This window comes from Eschrichtius robustus, chromosome 2 (genome assembly GCF_028021215.1).
Source record: "Eschrichtius robustus isolate mEscRob2 chromosome 2, mEscRob2.pri, whole genome shotgun sequence".
NCBI lineage: Eukaryota > Metazoa > Chordata > Mammalia > Artiodactyla > Eschrichtiidae > Eschrichtius > Eschrichtius robustus.
Genome location: NC_090825.1, coordinates 161,651,350 through 161,674,731, shown reverse-complemented (window position 1 = coordinate 161,674,731; position 23,382 = coordinate 161,651,350). Strand labels below are relative to the sequence as shown.

General features: G+C 42.0%; 1 protein-coding gene and 1 non-coding gene across 2 annotated transcripts in view; both read left to right on the top strand.

Annotated features, from left to right (window-relative positions):
• Positions 1-23,382, top strand: part of LOC137758999 (zinc finger protein 845-like) — a 46,816-nt gene that overhangs the window by 12,908 nt on the left and 10,526 nt on the right. The window contains 8 exon segments of the mRNA XM_068534930.1: positions 7,737-9,233; positions 13,537-13,800; positions 13,869-14,003; positions 14,048-14,299; positions 14,636-14,724; positions 15,387-15,460; positions 17,421-17,547; positions 17,956-18,045. Of these exon segments, the coding sequence (XP_068391031.1) occupies positions 7,813-9,233; positions 13,537-13,800; positions 13,869-14,003; positions 14,048-14,299; positions 14,636-14,724; positions 15,387-15,460; positions 17,421-17,547; positions 17,956-18,045 (2,452 nt within the window). The 5' untranslated portion in view covers positions 7,737-7,812.
• Positions 1,723-1,795, top strand: TRNAD-GUC (transfer RNA aspartic acid (anticodon GUC)). Its single transcript has one exon. It is a non-coding gene; the product is annotated as a tRNA-Asp (tRNA).

Sequence of the window (23,382 nt, the reverse complement as noted above, 5' to 3'; positions counted from 1 at the left end):
AGTGTATGGCTATCTAAGTACAGAGCAATAAAAGAAATCAGTAAAAAAACATTGATAGGAAAAAAATCATCTTGTGACCATCGCTGCTTGTTTCCATTAAGCTTTCTAAAGAACAGGATTCTGGAAGGGTCACTGTGTCAAAGGATATATACATTTTTGTGGCTCTTGCTACATATTGTACAACTTTGGATATTATCTTATGCTTTTCATGCTAATTTTTAGGTATAGAATGATTGCTTAAGGTAGCTTTAATTAACTTTATTACAGATTTCTGTGGATTCAATTACTATTGCTATTTGTATTCTTACATAAATAACAAACAAATGTTTTTTGAGCACTGGGCTCTGTTCCTAACATTGGGGGTAGAGCAATGAGCAAAACAGGCAGAGTTTCCACGTGGCGTTTATAGTCTAGTCGGGGAAACAATAAATTAATCAAGAAAGAAGGCAGGGAAGGAGAAGGGAGAAGAAAGGAAGGAAGAAGGGAGGGACTGACTATTCATAGAGTCAGGTGCTGCGTGGAAAAACAAAACATCATAAGGGAAGTAGATCAGTTAACAGGAGTGCTGTTTTATAGGGGTGATCAGGGAAGGCCTCTTCTTTAAGGTGACTACTGAACAGATACTCAAAGTGATGGTCATGTGGGAGCACATTCTGGGCACAGGGAGCAGCAGGTGCAAAGACCTTGTGGTAAATTGCATGGCATTGTCTGAAGGGAAAATGTGAGATGTGAAGATTTCTTTAAACTTTGTCTTTCAGTCCTTCTGTGAAAAAATTTATTTCTACTATCATATTTTTTATTTCTATGAGCCTTCTCATTCTCTAAGTGCTCCTTCTTTTTTAATAGCAGTCTTCTAAAATGCATGTATTAACTTCTCTTGTCTGTATGAGGATATATAAATTATATTTTTGGTAGGGGTTTTTTGTTTTTGTTTTTGTTTTCTTTTGCAGCATTTTGTTCCCTAGATTATTTTAGTGCATTTATTTATGACTTTTTCATTCTTTCACTGTCATGTTGGTGGGTTTTCTAGAAGCATCAGAGGCAAACAAAGGTATTGCTCATACTGGGTTTTCCTCTCCCAGTTTTTTACCCACCTTCCAACTTCTCTATTGGGCTGAATACTAAAGATTTATCACTTGCGTATGATTACATTTCACACTGTATTTCTCTTGTCTCTTTGAATATCTATCTAGCCACTAGTATGTAGGCTTACTGAATTGTCATGATTGAGCTTACTTTTATTTATATCCCCTGCCTAGCATGTTGTCTGCGAGAGCAGGTATTTAATATCTTTGTTGAGTGAATATTAGATGACATCAAGTAGAATTTTTAGTAATCAGGTAAAACTATAGCTTTGAAAATTATAATTATATTTATGACACTCACATCAATGAATATTTTTAATTATCAGGAAGAGCGAATAAGAAGGGCAAAGCAGCAAGGATGGAATCTTGAGGAATAACATTTGACTGGGGGACAAAAATGCTCTAGCAAAGGTGACAGAAAAAGTGGTCAGAGGGAGAGGAGAGAGTTATGGAGAGCCGGGCCAAGGGAAGAGAGAAAAACAGAGAAGAGTGCAACAGTGCCAAGTAAGAAATGAGAAACCCTATTGGTCTTAGTGTTGAGGAAGTGGCCTGTAACCCAGGGAGGAGCACTCTGGTGCTGCAGGACATGTGCCTGAGGAGAAGAGTGAAGAAGTAAAAAAGGACTTTTACGGGGAATTCCCTGGTGGTCCAGTGGTTAGGACTCTGCACTGTCACTGCCAAGGGCCCAGGTTCAATCCCTGGTCAGGGAACTAAGATCCCACAAGCTGTGCGGCAAGTCCCACCACCACCACCACCCCCACAAAAAAGAGGGAGACTTTTAAGTACAGACCATCGTTTCAACAAAGTTAACTTTGAAGGAAAAGGAAGAAAGGGCAGGACCTGAAAGAAGTCAGATGTAGAATGCCTCCGATTTGTTTTTTACTGAGATAGAGACTTGAATGCATTTACAAGAGCAGAGAGGTACCCGTTGGAGAGAAGGAAATAAAGACAAAGAAAAGTGGAGGAAGAGAACGGAGCTCAGAAAACATGATGATGTGCAAACTCCAGATCTTGTTCTGTCTAGATTTTCTTTGATGTTACTGCCAGTTAGTCTCATTATGCTGTCCAAAACCAAGAGGGGAAAGCGACAACCGAGTGCTGTGCTCAGCTCTTCCCCAGGCATCATCTGATTTACCTCTGTGTGTGAGTAAATGTATACGTGTGTACACATGCACACACAAAGAGAGAGAATTTATGTGCTCTTACCGAGTCCCCATGTACCTTCATGCAACCTTCATAATGAGCCTCATTAATGGTTAATACAGGCACATATCTTTGCTTCCAGTAGGAAAACTAATCTAAAAGACTGTAATCAATGTAGGTGAATCCAAAAAGTTTGTTCCTCCTTGCACAGGCTCTCAGCACTGGTGGTTCCTTCTGCCTGGGATGCTCTCTCTTTGATAGTCCTGTGACTCCCTCCTTGGCCCCTAAAGTCTTGTCTTCAATGTCACCTTGTCAGTGAGCCCTTTCCCGAAGATTGTATCTAAAATGACAAACTTTTCCCCTTACCCATCATATTCCCTATTTCCATTTTATTGCTTTGATTTTTTCCATAAGGTATACCACTTAAATACTAAATATTTTACTTATTTATTATGTTGATTACCCTTCTTCCTCTCACTAAAATATAAGTTCCTCCAGGGCACTTTTGTTCATTGCTGTATCCCTAGCACCTTGAACAGTGCCTCACTCAATAAATAGTTATTGAATGAATGATTTATCATGTTCAGAAGATCGATCTGGCTCCTTTGTGGAGAATGCACTGTAGGGTAGCAAGAGTGTTACGTAGGAAGTCCAGTCAGGTGAGTACTGAAATAGTCTGGTTGAATGGAAGGAGTAACTTAACTGTTAGGCTGGAAGAAATATAAAAGGAGAAAAGAAAGAAATCAGCTTGCCCTAGGAAGAGCAGGGCCTGCTGCCCAAGTCTCTCACCCGGGCCCCCGACCCCCGGCCAAATACTCTGCAGGCTCTTGGCCTCTACTACGGCCAGTCCCAGCCATAAATACTGAAAGAGCTGTGCTTTCCCATACCCGTTGGTCCTGGGGACTCTTATGTCCTGATGAGTACCAAAGTTAATATAAATCCTAAAGTTAACTAGGCATTCTAAGACTGTAAGGGAGTATGGGCCATCACTTGAAAGAACTGCTTAGGAATAAAGGAATGGAAGAGAGAGCTGCATATTGTTTGACATAAAATAATAATGATAATGATAACCTCTAACAATCATTGAACTCTTATTGTGGCCAAGCATAAAGCTGTGCATGTTACAGGTCCTTATTTAATGAGAGCAAAATGGTAAGGATCTGAAATGTCGTCCAATCCTGAAAGAGCTATGGTTTTGATCTTTAGTGCTCAGTTCCAACCTTCAATACTTCACTAATATGAGTAAAGCCACCTTAACAATTTTATGTTTTCCACAGAGACAGTCATGTAATCTGGGAAAAATGAAACTTCCTCCCCTCTCATTTGTCTAAAAGTGATCACACTTTTGGAACAATATTAAATAGTTGCAGTAATAGTAAGCATCCTTTCCTTGATTCTGTTTTTCAGTGTGAATTCTTCTAGTGTTTTATTTTTATGCTTGGTACAATGTTAATATTTTTGTTTTTGAATCAGGATTGGATGTTGGATATTATCAAATACTTTGAAGCATCCATCAGGTTGATCATATGCCCTTTTTCCCATGACCTATTAATATATTACTAGATTCCTAATAGTGAGCATTCTGGAATTCCTGGATAAATCCTTTGTTCAAACATTTAAACATTTAAGTAATATTTCAGGAATGGTTTAGGAGTATTGCAATTACTGAATCTTTCATATTTAAGAACGTGTTTTGTTTTTTTCCTATGCATGTATAGAGACTGGCTATGTGGAATTCTTGAGTCACATCAGTTTTTCCTCAGTCCTTTGTAGACATGACTCCACTGTCCTTTGGCATCCCATGTTCTTGGAGTGATCAGTTAGGCCAGTTTTTAAAAAATTTGTAGGGCAGTCTATTTTTTTTCTTTTTCTTAAGCAGCAAATCTTCAGAGGTAACTTTTTAAATTAGGTCTCTAAATTCCATGAAGATATACTGAACCCTTACTATTAAGTTTTCTGCAGTATATGTTTCAATTTAAAATGATCAATATTTTCCAAAATAGAAAATATTTTGTTGTTGTTCTCATTTGTTTTTTGAAATGTCATATATACAGAAGAATGTGTAAAATATGGGTACTACTTAGCAAAAACCTACCTAGTCTTCTAAGCCCTTTATAAATATCAACTAATTATTGTTCACATATCAACACTAGATAGGTACCATTTTACAGATGAGGAAACTGGAGCACAGGACAGGTTAAGTAATCTGCCCAAGGTCGCACAGCTAACAGTGATGGAGCCAGGTGGAGCAGCTCCAAAGTTGTTGTCTTAACCGTACTGCTTTTTTTATAGTTCATGATGATAAAAATGAATGAATAATAACGAAAGCAAACACCCAGGCACTAGAGCCCAGATTCAGATTCAGAAACGGAACACTGCTAGTACCCTAGTAGCTTTATATGCACCTGCTCATTCCCATCCTCTTCCTCTACCCAAGACATAACCACTGTTCTCACTTCTGTGATAAATCCCTTCCCTTGCTTTTCTTTATAGTATTGCTATCCACAGATGAACAATATATTTAGTTATAGTCTGTTTTTAAACTTTACCTAAATGGACTCTTACTGTATTTATTTTTCTGTGACTTTGCTTAAATTATTTATTCATTTATATTGATATGTGTGGCTTTAGTTTATTAATGTTTACTGTCTTAAGCAGTTCAGGCTGCTGTAACAGAATACCATAGACCAGGTGACTGAATTTATCAGACATTTATTTCTCATAGTTCCAGACGCTGGAAGTCTGAGATCAGGGTGCTAGCATGGATGGGTTTTTGGTGAGGGCCCTCCTCCTGGTTCATAGGATAGAGCAAGTTCCCTCGTGTGTGCCACTTCTTATCAGGGCACTAATCTTATCAGGGCTTTACCCTCATGACTTAATGACCCAAAGACCCACACTTCTTAATATTGTCTCACTGGGGATTAGGCTTCAACATATGAATTTTGGGGAGAACAGACGTGAAATCCATAACATTCACTGTTTTCATTTCTCTTGTATAAGTATTTGACAATTTAGTTATCGTTTCTCCTGTTGGTAGACATTTGGGTTGTTTCCAGTTTTTTGCTATTGTACACAATGCTACTTTAAAAATTATGAATCGTGGTGAACCTTTACAAGATAGATTTACCTAAGTGTATGTACCTACTAGTGGATTTGCTAAATCATAGTCTGTGTGCCTGTTCTACATTCTAGGTAGTGCTAAACTGTTTTTCAAATACTTGAACCAAATTACACTCCTACCAGCAGTATGTGAAAGTTCCCCATACTGCACATCTTTCTAAATTCTGAAGCTGTCAGTTTGAACTTTTGAATTTTGTTTCTCAGGTAGATGTGGTAATAGTATCTCACTGAGGCTTTACTCAACCTTCTCCTGGTTACTGTTGGATTGGCATCTTTGCTTATGTTTACTCACTATTCAGGTTTCCTTTTCTTTTTCTTTTTTTAAATAAATTTATTTATTTATTTTTATTTTTGGCTGCATTGGGTCTTCATTGCTGTGTGTGGGCTTTCTCTAGTTGCGGCGAGCAGGGGCTCCTCTTCGTTGTGGTGCATGGGCTTCTCATTGCGGTGGCTTCTCTTGTTGCAGAGCATGGGCTCTAGGCGCGCAGGCTTCAATAGTTGTGGCATGTGGGCTCAGTGGTTGTGGCTCACAGGCTCTAGAGCACAGGCTCAGTAGTTGTGGCGCACGGGCTTAGTTGCTTCGCAGCATGTGGGAACTTCCCAGACCAGGGCTCAAACCCGTGTGCCCTGCTTTGGCAGGCGGATTCTTAACCACTGCGCCACCAGGGAAGTCCCCAGGTTTCCTTTCCTTAAGTGTCTATTCAAGCCTTTTGTCCATTTTTCTAGTGGGCTTAGTGTTCTACAGGTATTGTTTTCCAAGTCTAAGTTCTAGAGCTCTTTTTGGGTCACGTGTTGCAAATCCCTCCTCCCAGTATGTAACTTTTTTTTTTTTTTTACATCTTTTGATGACTGGAAGCATTTATTCTTCCAATGTTTATTCTCCCATTTGGTTTTAATGCTTCCCCCCCCGCCTTGTTCTCCTGCTTTTATTATTTTAAGAATTTCTTGAACCTCTACCTAGTTTCCAAATTTGATATTTTCTGTGTCATTTATCTTTGAATAGTTTTGTCTGTCTGGACATTGTATTTGTCTAACAGTGTGAATAGATGCCCCATGTCCTTTATGTTGTTTACTGGGTAGCACTTGGAATGATCTCAAAGAACTTCAGTTGGATAGCTGGATATGATAGAGTGAAGTGGGGCAAGAGGCAGCCTCCAGTTCATGTGTTGCCTGTTGGTATTTCATGCTTGACTGGATAGGTCCTCTGTGAGGTTACTTGGTGGTGTGTGTGTTTTATAGGTGGAGCCTGCTTGGCTTTCCACTTTTTCTCTTGTTTTATGTAAGCAGGTCAGATTGGAAGGAGGAAGTCCAGTTCATGCGTATCTTTTGCTTCATAGTAAACCTCCTGCCCACAGACCTTTGGTCTGTTGGTTCAATGTTGATAATTTTGATCAAGCTGACAAGGTGATTCTCAGATTGTAGTTCCCTGTGCTCTGCCTCTCTGCCTCCAGGATGTTTTGTCTGGGATAAGAAATGGGATCTGAGAAAATAAAGTCTGAGTGGCTACAAGGCCTTTCCTCCAGCCCCATCTCAAGCAGTTCAACAGATTCTCCCCTACCTGCCTCTGCCACCAGTTCTTATCTGTAAGGAATGGATATTTAGGAAAGGGTAGGGCCCTTTAGGACTCTCTTAAGAGAGTCCTCTCTTAGGAGAGTGAGAAAACCACATGCTCCTTGCGGAGCAGAGAGGAGCTTTTAGATTTTGCCGTCCTACCTTGAGAGTTTAAGTTTCAAGCATGTTCTGGTATTTTGCGTTCCAGACAAGTATGTTCCCTAAGGGTAGTTTATATACATTAATTTACTTAATCCTTATCAGATTATTTTATCCTCATTTTATAGCTCTGAAAACTCAGACTCAGAGAAACAATTACTTAAGATGATAAGTGATTAACAGCCAGTGTTTAAACCCACGTTTGTCTGACTCTAGGGTAAACAATCTTTTCACTGTGTCACACTGTGATGTTTTGTGAAGATTTAGTATCAGAATTATAGGCAGCCTTCGGGAGGGAAGAAACTGCTGGTAGGAGTACCAGATAAATGTGCCAGGGCTTTGTGATCTGCCTCTCCCAATCCCAGCTCGTCTGTATATCTTCCCTTAGTTCCGTATTCATTATTTAGCCTTGTCCAGCAGTGATTTCAGTATCTATCCCTCCTGCATAGGCTCACTCTTTCCTCTGCTTACCCTGCTTCTAGTTTTCCTATTATTTATGGACGGCTCACTGTTCTTTCCCTCCCTTCCAATTCTCTTCCTAATTATAGGGACATCTTTGAAAGCTCTCAAATGTGCCCTATAGTTATTCTCAGTTTCATTCTCTTATTCCTGCCTTATACAGTTTTCAGTCTCCCAGCACAGAAACCAATGTGTATTTGAATTTTTTATTTTTTTCAGACTGGGAGACAAGACTTGAAACCAAAGAGTCAACTACAAAGCCCAAATTACTGAAGATTTATCTTATGGGGTAATAATGGAAAGAGAAGGTCTCTGGCATTCTTCTTTAGGGGAAACCTGGGAACCTGATAATTGGTTAGAGGGGCAACAGAAAAACCAGGATAGACATCTGGGCCAAGTACACATTACCCATAAGGAAACCCTCACTGTGAGAAGGACATGTGGAGGTAATGAATTTGAAAGATGTTTCAGTCAGGGTTCAATCATTGATACACAACAAACTATTCCTGTGGGGAAAAGTCCTCACAGTTGGAATTCACATGGAAAAGACACTAAACAAAATGCTGAATTAATTAAAACTCAAAGAATGTTTGCAGGAAAGAAAATCTATGGATGTAACGAGTGTGGGAAAACCTTCAGCCAGAGTTCATCCCTCCTTAAGCACCAGAGGACTCATACAGGGGAGAAACCCTATAACTGTAATGTATGTGGGAAGCACTTCATTGAACGCTCCTCGCTTACCGTGCATCAAAGAATTCATACTGGAGAGAAACCTTACAAATGTAACGAATGTGGGAAAACCTTCAGTCAGAGCATGAACCTTACTGTTCATCAAAGAACTCATACTGGAGAGAAACCATATCAATGTAAAGAGTGTGGAAAAGCTTTCCGCAAGAATTCATCCCTTATTCAACATGAAAGGATTCATACTGGAGAGAAACCCTACAAATGTAATGAATGTGGTAAAGCTTTTACCCAAAGTATGAACCTCACAGTGCATCAAAGAACTCATACAGGAGAAAAACCCTATGAATGTAATGAATGTGGAAAAGCCTTCAGTCAAAGTATGCATCTTACTGTTCATCAGAGAAGCCATACTGGAGAAAAGCCCTATGAGTGTAGTGAATGTGGAAAAGCCTTTAGTAAGAGCTCAGCTCTTACCCTGCATCAGCGAAATCATACTGGAGAAAAACCCTACAAATGTAACAAATGTGGGAAATCCTTTAGCCAAAGTACATACCTTATAGAGCATCAGAGACTTCATTCTGGAGTAAAACCTTTTGAATGTAATCAGTGTGGGAAAGCTTTCAGTAAGAATTCATCTCTTACTCAGCATCGGAGAATTCATACTGGAGAGAAACCTTATGAGTGTATGGTATGTGGAAAACATTTCACTGGGCGATCATCCCTTACTGTACATCAGGTTACTCATACTGGAGAGAAGCCTTATGAATGCAGTGAATGTGGAAAGGCCTTCAGCCAGAGCGCATACCTTATTGAGCATCAAAGAATTCATACTGGTGAGAAGCCCTATGAATGCAATCAGTGTGGAAAAGCCTTCATTAAGAATTCATCCCTTATAGTGCATCAGAGAACTCATACAGGAGAGAAACCCTATCAGTGTAATGAATGTGGAAAAGCTTTCAGTCGGAGTACAAATCTTACACGGCATCAGAGAACTCATACGTGAGGGAAGCTTCCATGGGATCCTTCACCGTGATGAACTCTTCAGTGATAATCAGATAAGTCATGTAATGTAGAAACCTAATAAATGTAACGATTATAGTAATCTTTTAGTTGAAGTATAATATACCATATCAGAAAATACAGACCACTGCAGAGAAACCATATAAAAGTGGAGAAATCTTGATTCAGAAAGTAAAACTTTATACCAGAAGGTTTAAGTAGCTAATGTTCTAAGCAATGAGGATTCATGCTGAAGATAAGTTCTATTGTATTATACTGCAGATTCTCCTTTGGACATCAGAGACTTCACACTGGAGAGGAAATGTGAGAGTGCTTAACTGGATAGCCCAAAGACCTGGTATGTAGTCCTGATCTGCCACTAACTTGGACAAGTCACCTACTTTCACCAGGTCCCAGTGTCCTTATTTGGTAAATGAGGGATTTTAGATTTAGAAGGCTCCAAGATCCCTATAAGCTCTAAAATGCTACAAACATAAATATGCTTGATTTTTCACCATGTTATATATGTTATCTAGATGCTCCTGTTCCACAATCTGGTTTCCCTGAATGTTTTGAGTCAAAATTCTCTACCAATACCAACTTCTATTATCCCTCCATGTCCTTCCCCCTCCCCCTGTTATTTTCTCCTCTGAAATATTGGCTGCTTGCTACCAGGTGATAGAATAATTGTGCAAATCTTAATGCAATAGCATGCTGTTTTAAGTTCTCAATTAACAGTCATTAAACTATTGTTAAATAAGCTAATTACTTAGAAAACAATATAACAAATATAGTCTTTGAGTACATAGGATTCAAATACATATTTGTGTTGTACTCTAACTATCAAAGTGGAAAGGAGAAGAGGCTAAACACTAACAGACATGAAAATTTGACATATTAACAAAATCTTTGCTACTCACAACATATTCAAAACAATCATAGAGAAAGATTTTATAGATCTATAGTTATGAGAGTAGTTAAGGCAATTTCATTTATTTTATACACATTTAATAAGTGCTAAATAGGTGATAAATATGATTAGGAAATCTAACTGCATAAGATAGTCTGTTTTGTTTTCTAAGGGCTGAACCGAGAAACTGGCAGTGGGATGGGAGAGGAAAGGAAGAATTCAAGCAATAATAAGGCAGAATCTAGGTAATGTAATCAATTAAATGTGAGCACTTGAATTTATTTGGGTGGATGGGTGCCATAATTAAGAACACAAAAAGTTGACCGACTTTGTGGGGCAATGATGAGTTTGGTCTGGGGGTATTATATGAGTCTGTGGGTATCCAAGTGAAGATTCCTGATAGGCAGTAGAATAAGAAGGGGCAGTGATAAAGGGTTTTCTGGGAGTACTGTCTTTGAATGCAGTAAGTGGAAGGCGTCATCAGTAGAAGCTGAGGGGAAACAACAGGCAAAAGAAAAATGAAAAACAGAAAAAAATCAGGAGAAGGTGGTGGCATAGGAAAAAGAATTTTAGCATAGGGATAGGAATACTTCATATTTTCAAATGCCACAGAGGATTAAAGTAAGGTAAAAATAGAAAATGGCCTTTGGTTTTGGTTATTGATAACCTCTGTAAATTTTAGTGGGTTGAAGAGTGAGTTAAAGGTTGAAAAGAACTTAGTAGTTTGAGAAAGGAGAAATTTAGGAAGATAACTAGAGAGAGATTGTGGTTGAGAGAGGGTGTATATATCAGAAGAGCTTTTGGCTACAAATAATAGAAAGCCCAGATAACAATGGCTTACAAGCAAATAGGGATTTGTTTTTCTCCCATAACAAATCTGGAGGTGGTTGGCATTGGTTCAGACAAAATAATTCAATGCCTTGAGTTTCATGACTTTTTCATCATGTCACATGATGGCTCCTATAGCTTCAGGTAAAATATCTGCATTCAGAGCAGGAAGAAAGGGTGTGTGTAGCACCAGCAACATCTGTGCCTTTTATCAGAAAATGTTTTCCCAGAAGCCCCTCAGCAGACTTCTGCCTAAACCTCACTGACCACAGCTGTGTTGCATGGAGGCTAGGAGCAAAGGAGGCTGAAAAAAATAAGTACTTAGCTCTTCCAGCCTCTATAGAGGAGGTAGGCAAGGAAAGGGGGGGATTGAGAAAGGTGTTGATTTAGCCAACGAATAATCTGCCAAGAGCGTTTGTATGATTTAAGGTAGAAGAACTGAGCATATTTATCACTGCATGGGAGAGTCTGAAGGTGCAGTAAGGAGGGGATGTGCAGCTCAAAGTGGGAAAATAAGATTTGGGGCACAGGTGGAGGCTGCAGGGATCTTTTTCAACAGGAGGAAGGAAACCTTCCACTGGGAGAGGTGGGAAGCAAGAAACGATGGGTACAGAAGATATTTGTGGGTGGCAATGGCGGGAGGTTCCCCATGGACTCTGAGTGTTTGGAATTTGAGCAGTTTGGTCTCTTTGGGCTACAGGACCTCTATGGAATTAGAAAAGGCAAGGACTAAGGAGGAATGAAACACTGAATTAATTGTAACCTCAGAAACTTAAGATTTTAAATAATGTCTCTCCCTTGCATCCAGCTTCTTCCTTTCCCTTCATGTATTTTCTTGTTCCCCACCTGATCTCAAGAGACAGAAATGGAGGGGAAGAAGGAGGCAGAGAGATGGGTAGAAAACAGATGGAAGATTATAAAGACAGTAGCAAAATTAAAGGCTCAAAAGGAAGGCAGAGGACAAGGGGGAAAGTAAGAATAAAATGTATTGAAGCCTAAGATGGATGCAATAACCCCAAACTGGTAAAATATTAACACTTAGAGGGAGCAGCAGGAGAAATGGGTCAGATAAATGAAGGTTTCACTACTTTTTCAGGAGTTTTGGAAGCTTCGGGCCTTGGTATGTCAGTGCTTAGCCATTCTGGGCAACAGTCAGGAGGAAACTTCTGCACCTTTCCTCTGTCAGCAGGGGCAGGACTCCTGGTCCCACTTACTAGACATGAGACCTTGTGCAAGGCACTTAATATATAGCTGTCTCAGTTTTCTTATTTGTTAACAGTGCAAACCTCATAGCTTTGGATTACATTCAATACTAATGTAAAGTGCTTATGAAAGTGCCCAACACATATTTAGTGCTCAATAAATATTTTATTATTATTATCCTTATATATCTGAAAACAGAACAATATCCAAACTCCTTAGCATGGCATCCAGAACCCTTAATTATCTTAGGCTCTCAAAGCAAATGCCTTGTAGGAAGGTGATATAATTGTAGGAGGCTCTCTCTTTCCCCCACCCCCACCACTGGTGTAATAGCCTCCTAACTGGTTTCCCTGTATTCCCTCTAGCTGCACCACAGCCTGTTCGCCCCACAGCAGACCAGTGATTCTGTCAAAATGTGTTCAGCCAAGCCACTCTTTTGCTCAAACCCCTTCGATGGTTTTCTGTCACACAGAGAATACATGCAAACTTTTTACGATGGCCTTCAAGCCCTCTAATTACCCTTCCTACCTCCTCTCCCACTCTCCCTTGTTCACTATGCCCTCTCCTGTCACACTGGCCTTGCTAAACCACAGGCTCACCAAGCACACTTCTATCTCTGGTCAGCATTTCTGTTCTCTTCCCAGATATTCACATGGTTTCCTTCCTCACTACATTCAAATCTCTGCTCAAATGTTACCTCCTCAAAGAGAACTAACTTCTCAAAACGCTCCTGAAAATAATCCCCACCTCCCCACCCCCGTCACACTCTAAACCGTAACACAGCCTCAGTGTGTCATCACTACCTAATCAATATTTTCTGTTTATTGAGTACCCCCTCTAGTAGAATTCAACCTGCATAAGTTCAGGGTTTCACTATTTCTCCAGCCCCTAGCACAATGCCTGACACATAAATGCTCCAAAAGTGTCTATAGAATGAAATCTTCAGTAAAAGCCAAAACAGAATGCCATAGTGTCACGTAAGTAAAGTCACTGACACTGCTCACTAAGAGGTGGCCAACAGTTCCCTAGCTGACAAATCTCAGGTCCCGTTCTTGGCTTTTTTTCGCCACCGACAAAGTTAAAACTCTCTCATCTTTCCTTCCCAAGCTCCGTGAAAATTCAAAGGCAACTAAATATCTCCAGTTGGATCTTTCTATATTTTACCTCATCCTTGCCCGTCTCCGCAAAATACTGTCCACAAAAATAAATACCACCTTTCTAAATACTACCCAGTTGTACAAGACAGACTCCTTGGCATCCAGCTCCTTCCTCCTGATAAGTCGTGGAGAACCAAGTTTATTCTACCTGTCGACGTTTCTCGCTCCATGCCCTTGGTACCGTGGCCACCACTCTGGTCCCAGCCTCTATCCGCTGGGTCCTGAACTGCCGCAGCAGCCTCCTCACTGGTCCGCAGGCCTTCAGCCCGCACCTCCGTCCTCCCGGTCCCCGGGCCCCACTCATCTCCCGAACCACGCCCCAGCCCGAACGCCAGGCCACACTGTTAGCATTTTTTGCATCCCCGTGGCCGAGGCACAGCCCCGCTGCCTTCTCAAGTCATCTCCGCGCGGTCCTCCCTCAGGAACGCTCCTTTTCGACTTGTCGCCTCCTTCTGAGCCCTTGGCGGCCGTCCTGGATTAGCTCTCCTCACCGGATCAGGTGCCGCTTCCTCGGACTGACCTTCCTTATCCCTTCGTTAACTTTTCGCTGGTCTCTGCCTTCCGTAGTCTGACCAAGACGGAACCAAATCCGCACGTGAGGGTTAGCGCGCGGGTGGTTACCTGCCTAGGGAACCGTGACGCCTCCGCCGAGGTCCCTGGGAAATGTAGTTTCTGCAAGGAAACCCCCTTGGCCTGGGTGGGGTAGGGGGTGGGGGTGTTGAGCGGCGGGGCCCTAATCTGCGCAGGCGCGCAATATCAGTTTCTCCGCCCGGCGCTGGTGCGGGCGCTTGCCGCCGATTCGCCCTCTGGGAAGTGGAGTCTGCGAAGCAGAAGAGCTGCAGCTCTGACTTGAGGGAATCCGGCTCGGCGGGTCTCCCGGCAACGCGCAAGCGCAGTTCGGATCCGGACTGCAGACTCCAGCTCATTGTGTTCTGCCTGCGATGTGGCGGTGGCAGTCTCTCGCCGCGGGCAGAAGCTCCTCGAAGGGCAACCCAGTGGTGACTAGACACGGTGGCCGAAGCCGCATCGAGAGAGCGGGAGCAGCCTTGGGGTGGTGGAGCCCGGTGGGAAGGGCGGATGAAAACCGAGTAGGTCTGGGTCGTGGTCTGTTCTGAAGGACGGTAATCTGACGCCCCAAACTTCCCGGGACGTATGGCTAAGGTTTGCTTCCAAAGACAAAAAGGCCAGGTGTGAGCTCTCGGGTTTAGGGTCCGAATCTGCGGGTGCATGTGGAGAAGGATGCGGTCAGGGCCTCTGGCGTGTGTTTTGGAAACGACTCCGGGAAGCCCATTTACGCCCTGTGGTAGATGCTCCCGGTGTGGTCCGGATCACAGTGTCCGGAACTTGCTGAGGCCGGGTCAGCAGCTGCGCAGCCCCTGCAGCAGCTTCCCAGGGGACCTGGCAGAGGGCGGGAGGGTGGTTTGTACGATTAACATTCGTGGCGCCCAACGCCCACTCCCACCGCCACCCCCACCCCCACCCCGCACAAATACACTGCTTCTCTCCCACCTTTGACTCCAGGTCTCCCAAACTGGGCGCCAGAGAAGGAGAGGCCTGAGGCCAGAGAACGGCATGGCCTTGAGAGACGTCTCGACAATGAAACTCCAGCCTTCTTGGCTTCTTTTCTAGGAGAAAGAAGACGACCCTCCTTCCCTACTTCTTTCACTCCCCGCCCCAGGATTAGGCAGCTGTCCAGGCAGGAGACACACTTTTCTTGAGATCTCTCAGCATAATTTAAGGGCAAAAGGCCGGAGGGTGTGTAGAAAGTGTGAAAACGGGCTGGAGGATGCTTTCTTCAAGAAAAGTCAAAGTATTTAAAGATACAGAAGGAAGATATGGAGGATCTGACTCAGATTGCTAGGGGGAAAATTGGTGGGGGGTGGTGGGAGTAGCTGCAAGGTGAGCTATTCCCTTTACAGGGGAGGCCATCAGAAAGACCCTCCAGGAGGAGAGAGGATCGGGAGCAAATAGGGACTAAGAATTCACTACCTGGAGTATTGGAGGATTCCCAGGGTGTGAATGCTCAAAGCCCCACTCTGGACTGCTGTGTGATATCTTTTGACCCAGTCCTCTCCTCATAAACAGTAGAAGGTGTTACCAGCCTGAGTCTCTTCAGAGAAGAAGGAATGGCAGTCAGGTGCCTGCCAACCGTGGTCCAGGTGAGTGAGGGATTGCTGTGGGCTTCCCCCTCTAAATTGCCTTAGGAGATTTGAATGTAGTGGTTGAAGAGGGTGGGCCTGTTTCTTTCCCCTGACCAGGAGCTTTTCTCCCAGTCCAGTCTCACTCAGGAGCCTGACCCGCTCCTGCCCACCCCCACCCCCCCCATCTTGGGCACATCCTGGTGGGTGTCAGAGCTCAGGAACTTGCTAAAGGTCACCTAAGTGACACAACTGGAAATGAAACCCAGGTTGGTCCAAAGTGGAAACCTGCACTCTTTCCACTAGCAAGTAAAATAAGTGTCTAAAGTGGTAAAGGCAGTACCTAACATAGGAGTGATAGAAGACAGAAATTGGAATGCTTTCTTAGAAAGGTGGGATTTACTGGGCTTTTTTTTTTTTTAAATGATATTTGGCTTTTTACTTCAGAGGAATATTGGGTACAAATGAAATCATTCTAGTGGTATGTTTTCAATTTCAATAAATTACTAAAAAGCTTTGAGCAGTGCTAACTTCTTTAGAATAAGGGTATGGACTCCACTTTGAAGGAGACAACATTCATTTGAGTGTACACATTCTGATGAATTTGGTAAATTTGTTCTAATTCATTCACACTTAAACCTGTCCAGGGCAGGAATCTGTGGCAGAAATCACTGGAAGGGCTGAGCAGCCGATTGAAAGTGCCATGTCAACCCAGTCCCAGCTCACTGGTTGCTCACCCTTCTCCTTGGTTTCTAGCTTGTCCTTTAGAACCCATCTCAGGCACCACTTTTTCTTTGAAACCCGTCTTCACGGTGCCAGTCCACTGTGATATTTCTCTTCCCTAACCTTTTCCTCAAATTCATTCTTGGTGTCACACAATTATCTTGTGTTTATAGGCTGCCATAATTTTGGTTGCCATTCAGCAGACCTGTACTAGGGATGTAAAATGTGCCAGGTATTAGATCTATGCCCATGATACAAAGGTGAACAATGGTCCCTGACAGATTGGTTCATGGGTTCAGTCCAACAAATGTTCCTTGGTTCAGCCTACTTTGTGCAAGGCTCTGGGTGCAGGTAACAGAAACCTAACTCAGACTACCTTAAGCAAAAGCAGGCCTTTATTGGAAGGATACTGGGATATTGCCCAAAATCCAAAGGCCAAAATGCACCTGTACTTCAGCAATGCAAGTGGGGTCTAGAATAATCTAAAAGTCCTTTCTCTTGGACCCTTGCCTTTCTTCTCTGGGCTTCTACTTAACTCTTCTTTCTCAGTTCACACCAGCTCCCTTGGCCTCTCAGCCAAGAGTTTCCACAGAAGATACTAGTTGTGATCAGAGGGAACAAGGTCACATTGTCCAGAAGGACTGTTGCCATGGGAACCGTGTATGTGTGTTGGGTTCAGCTGAAGAAAAGCAGGAGTTGCTGAGTAACACATTTGTAACAGGTGCTGGGTACATGGGCCATGTTCTAGAAGACATGATGGGGAAGACAAGGGAGATGTGGAAATGGTCCATAGCTTCTTGGAGTTAACAGTCCAGTGGGGGAAACCAAAAGTAAACCAAAACTCAGTAAAGTGGGACAGTGCTTGGATGGCCCTGCACAGGTGATATGGGAGCAGTTGAGGAGGGGTGCTGAAGAGGTAATGCTGAAGCCAAGATCTGGGTAGGATTGGTCATAGGGGTGGGGGTACAGGCAGGGCTGTGCAGATTGATGGAGATGGGAGAAAATGTTTTGGGCAAGATGAACAGCCAGTGTGAAGTCCCAGTGCTGAGGAGGCCTATCTTCTCCACAAGGTATTTTTCTTCAGGGGAACGAAGTCTGATAAAAGCTTGACCCCTAGGAGACCCTGAGGAAGTGCTTCCCTTGTCACAGCACGCCATCCCCCTTCTGTGCTAACAGCCCTGCAGACGGTCACAGCATTTCCCAGAGACTCATGTGAGGGAGTAGCCACCAGTCAACGGGGATGGGTTTGCCCTTACAGGAATCAGTGACCTTCAAGGATGTGGCCGTGCTTTTCACCCAGGATGAATGGGCGCAGCTGAGCCCTGCTCAAAGAGCCCTGTACAGGGATGTAATGCTGGAGAACTACAGCAACCTGGTGTCCCTGGGTAAGTGGGAGCCTCTGAAGGCTCATCTCCATATTTGGAGATTACTTTGGGACCCTTAAACTGGTTCCATACAGAAGTTTGGGTTGGGAGTGAGGTGTTCTGAGGATGTTATCTCAATGCCTATCCCTTGTGTCCTGGGCACAGGGCTCTTTGGAGTCTAAGTGCAGATGTCTCAAAGGTGACTAGAGGTCGAATCCTCCCTCCCTTCCAGCAAAGAGAAGGACGGGAACAGATTCTCTGTGTCAGGCCCAAACCATCTTTTCCTCCTTCTGGGAACTGTTGTCTACCCTGGGCCCCTATCAGGTCACCTTTTCCAGGAAGTTCCATGGACCAGATCTCATCCTTGCAATGATTTTATCTCTAGTATGAACAGATATGGCCCATTTTTTTTTTTTCCCTCAAAAACAGGACTCTTAGGACCCAAGCCAGATACGTTTTCCCAGCTGGGAAAAGGGGAAGAATGGATGCCGGAGGACTCCTTGGGAGGCTTCTGTCTTGGTAAGCATCCTGCATGTGGGAGGCATTGGGAGGAACACAGCACGTGCGCCAGGCCTATGTACTGAGAAACGAGCATCTTTTTCCCTTCATGTTCACCTCAATACCTTGTTGCCACATTTGTCCCCACGTGCATGTGGCACTCCTTTCTTCTGGCAGTTTGTGCCTCCCTGGATCCTCCTTCCCATGATTTTTCTTCTCTCTCTATTTGGCGTAGATGGACAGCTCCCCACTGTGCTTGCGTGTCCTGTTGTTCCCTTCAGCATCTGACCGTGCAGTCTCTGCTCACACTTCTCCAGTGAGGAGGAACAGCATGGGTTACACACAGCTGAGCAGCTTCTGGTCCTTAGGGCCAGTCACCATGTGCCTACTGAGGCAGCTCTTCTAGCTAAACATTGCACATTTCTTCAACCACCTTCATCTTTGTTCATCCACGTGTACCTACATTCAGCATTTAATCATTCTCCACCTTCTGCTGGTGCTGCACTGGGCTGTAAGCACCATACAAGCACAGCCAGATTTTTTGCCTGTTTTGCTGTATTGCTCATGCCCAGCACAGTGCTTGGCACCTAGTAAGTGGCAAAGACTTGTTGCCTGGGGATACAGAGAACACGACAGTTTAGTGGCTGTTACTTGTTTTGAGGAACCCATTGGATCTGGTAGCTTAAGAACAGGAGCAGGGGTGCCTCTCCCTAAACCCCCCAGTATTTTAGAGAGCTATTGGCATATTCAAGACATTACATTTCACTTTCTGCCAGCGTTTGGCCAACTGTAAAATATTTTTAAAAACCTTTTGTTACTGATTTTTCACAGGGGCCCAATGAAGTAGGCAGGACTTTATATCCTACAGTAAATAACTGTTTACTGGAATGTCTAGGATCTAATCTGTTATGGAATTTATATGTCTTAACTCCAAAACTCAGTTATCAAAAAAATCTTTTAACTTACCCCAATAGCATTCTGAATTTGTATGTTCTATTACACCCAAGCTAAGGCATTTTTAATATTTCACTCAGTATTATATTATACAAGCAGTGTTATAACAAAAAAAGACAAGGGATGGGAATTAAAAGAAATTAATCCACTGTCCCAGTACTCTGGCATAATAACATCATTTATTCTTCCATTATTCATCATTGACACTAATTCTTTATTGCACTTCTGAGGGGGGATTGTGAAGATGAAGAGGACTTTTATGCCTAGAAGGGATTTTATAGTCAGGTGTGAGTAATGACATGAAAAACCATGAGGTCATGGTTCAGTCCTTCCCAGATGCCTTTCACAAGCCTCTGTTCCAGCACCTCTTGTTTCTGAATTTCCTGGACACCCTAAGCTGTGAGCTGATTCACGAAGGATGATTAGTGGTCAGCCAGTCAGACATGGAAAGAAATCTTGTATTTCCCAATAAACTTTTGGGTTTTTGTGTTGTTCTTTGTTTGGTGTTTTGTGTTTTGGTTTTTTTTTTTTTTTTTGGCTGCACCACGCGGCTTGCGGGATCTTAGTTCCCCAACGTTAGTTCCCCGACCAGGGATTGAACCCAGGCCCACAACAGCGGAAGCACAGAGTCCCAACCACTGGATCGCCAGGGAATTCCCCCAGTAAAGTTTTATAGTTGTTCCTTCAATTTCCTATTAAAGTTATAGTTTTGTTTTTTAATAGAACTACCTCCTTGTTTTTCAACTGGAAATTGCTGCTGTAAAGAAGTGATAGTCATTTCCAAATATTTATTCCCCTCTTGTCACTCTCCAATTCTTATTCTTAAAGTGTTCACTGAATCATTTTTAGTATAGTTTTTTCTTATTTCTGTTTCACTTCTTAATGACTGGCTAGGACTTCAAAAACCATGTAGAACAATGATAATAGGTTTATCTCTGATTTTTCAAAGGATCGGATCTAGAACTTTTCCATTGTTGCATCAATCACTCCTGGTTTAGAAAGACAATTTTAATAATAGTAAGAAAAAGTCCTTCTGATAGCTTTCTTTTAAAATTTTTCTCTTCCCTGGGCCATGATCTAGTGTAGGCAGGGAGCTGACATTTGAGCCCCTGTGGATCAGCACTGTGCTGGGTGACCTCCAGGGATTTGTTAGCTGCCCCTTTTCAACCTTACAACCCGTGAGGCAAATATGATTAACCCCACTTACAGAAAACCCAGAAAACTGAACTTCAGGCTGGTTAACTAATATCAATGTATTTAATGTTGCCATTTTGTTGCAAGTCAGGATGAGGGTTAAACCAGTGTGACCCTCAAATGGTGTCATTTCCACCCCCCCTTCTCCAAAATAGCTTTAATTCTACAGAAATTGTTTACTCAGTAAACCTAAAGAAAATGGCCTGATCCCTTAATTTGAGTAGTTTGCTAATAACTTTTTACATTTTTTCCTTATTTATTAATCTGTTTAGTTTCTTTTTGTTATATCAATTGTACATTTTGCCCTTTAGCTTTAAATTATCTTTTCTTGAGCCATAAAATGTCTTCATTTACAACTGTGCATGGTATTCATCTATAATTTTAACATTCTATATCCTCTTTCTCATTTCCAACTTTATCTACGTTTTTTTCCTCTAAAATTTGTTGAGACTTTTTGTAGAGAACCAGCTCCTATTTCTTTTACATGCTATAATTTTATTTCGACACTTAGCATTATCATTTCCTTTTTTTACTTAAAGCAAGTGTATTTTGATACTGTAATCCTATCTACAGAACAGAACATGTAACATTTTCGAACAGCCTGAAGAATGGGCAAACACCCCCCCATACCCCGCTCTCCAGCTGAAGAAACAGAGCAAAGCTGCATATGTGAAGTTCGATGTGCCCCTCCTCATCAGATCTTCCTCCTTTCATACCAGAGAGCCACTAGCTTGAATTTTACATTAGCTCCTGTGCTGCTTTTCTTGCTCTTTACCACATTTATCCATAGCTCTGAGCAATATTGTTTAGCTTTGCACACTTTAAAGCTTGATATATATGTATTGTACTATAGATACCTTTCCACAGCTTGCATTGTTTTAAATCCTTGTTGAGATGTGTAGCTCTAGTCATTTTTAACTGCACTTTGATACTCCTTCAATGGCTATACCTTTATTTAACTATTTTCTTGCTGATAGACCTGTAGGTTGTTTCCAGACTTGTTGCTGCTTTTTGAATAATGCTGACCTGAATATTCTTTTTTTTTTAAATTAATTTATTTATTTAATTTTGGCTGCGTTGGGTTTTCATTGCTGCACGCGGGCTTTCTCTAGTGGCGGTGAGCGGGGGCTACTCTTTGTTGTGGTGCGTGGGCTTCTCATTGAGGTGGCTTCTCTTGTCGCGGAGCATGGGCTCTAGGTGTGCGGGCTTCAGTAGTCGTGGCACGAGGGCTCAGTAGTTGTGGCTCGCGGGCTCTAGAGTGCAGGCTCAGTAGTTGTGGTGCACGGCCGTAGTTGCTCCGCGACATGTGGGATCTTCCCGGACCAGGGCTTGAACCTGTGTCCCCTGCATTGGCAGGCGGATTCTTAACCACTGCGCCACCAAGGAAGTCCAGACCTGAATATTCTTGTACATACTTCCTTATACACATGGGCCTTGTTTGGGAATTTCTTTAAGTGTATTCATAGGTGTAGAAATAGTGGGTTTAAGAGTATATGCTTCTTCAGCTCTACTAAATGGTTCCAGATTGCTGATTAAATTAGTTGATCCAAATTATACTAATAGTTGATGCAGGTTAGTTGATGTTACTTTGGCAAGTAACAGGAACTTAACCAAAATTCCTAAGAAATGGTATCTCATTGTGGTTTTAATTTGCACTTCCTTGTTTACTGGTAGAGTTGAACATCTTTTCATATTTTGATTATTTGTGTTCTGTGACATATTCGTATTCTTTGTCCATTTTTCTGTTATAGTTTATCTTTTTCTTATTCACTTGTAGGACTTCTATATATAATTAGGAATTGAATACTTTATCAGTTAATATGTGTGCCAGTCTATAGCTTATCTTTTCTCTTTCTTTACTAGCAGAAGTTCGTAATCAGTCTTTGTCTTAATGATCTTTATCTTAGTGCTTTCTGTGTCCTGTTTAAATAATACTTTCTACCCTTAGATCCATGAGGGAAGGACTTGGTCATGTTTGCTCTTGTATCTCAGCTCATCAGGTCCCAGTATGTATTTGTTGAATGAAAGCATGAATTTTTTCTAATAATAATTTACTTTTGTCTCTTTTTTTCTGTATAAATCTTATCAGAGGTTTGCCTTTTTAATTAATAATTTTTGACTTTACTGATCCTTTCTATTTTATCTTTATTTCATTAATTTTTGCTCTTCATTATTTCTTTCCTTTGACTTTTTTGGAGCTTATTCTGTCCTTTTTCTTTATTTTTAGTATTAAATTTCATCACAATAATGCATTTAGTTTAACGAAACTACAATGTTTATTATGAAAACTGATGGCCTCTTATCCCCCCTTATCCCCATTCTCTCCTCCTTAGAAGTAACCATTTTCTCTTCTTTCAGCTGATTATTTGGTATATTTGTTTCCATGTCTCCAAGGAATGTGTTTATATTGCTACCTCTTGACTTTTCAGTTCTAGGCATTATTTACTGAATTTCTTCTATAAAAAGTGAGGATTAAACTCACCTCCCCAACTATTCATCTTACTACCTTTTCCATTCCCTGTCCTCCCAGTAGAGTTATAGTGTACTTAATGGTCAGAGAAATAGTCATTGTTTACATTCTGAAGCACTATTCACAGCTGATCCATGAAGTAAATCCTGGCAACTTTTGCTTTTGCTTTCCTAAGCAATCTTTCCCAGGGTTCATTTAGTTTAATTTAATTTAATTTAATCTCAGACCTTCTCTAGTTGTCTGCATCTCGATTCTCAAGACTTTTAGATCAGAAGTCCTTCTGACAATTTCATTTTCCTGGAGAAGTCTCTTCTGGAGCCATCTGACCTGCTCTGTTCTGGAACGGTAGGTGCCTAGCTGTCATCCTCCTGCAAATCCCATCTTTCCTGGCCTGCACGTCCCACATCATCCTTTTTCTTGGCTTATCTCTTCATTTGCACATGTCTTCCAGTAGCCTCCTAAGAAAGGATGCACAGGAATAAGTTTTTGGTAACCTAGCAAGTCTGTAAATGTCTTTTTTCTGCCGTAACACTTTCTGGATAGTTTGACTAGACAGAATTCAACACTGGAAATCTTTTTTCTTCAGAATTCTGAAGACATTGCTCTGTTGTTTTCTAGACCTAAGTCTGCTATTGAGAAATCCAAAATCTTCAGGTTCTTCATCATTTGTGACCTGTTTTTCCTCTCTGAAAGCTTGCGGGATCTCCTCATTTACTCCAGTGTTTCTCAGTGGTGTACCC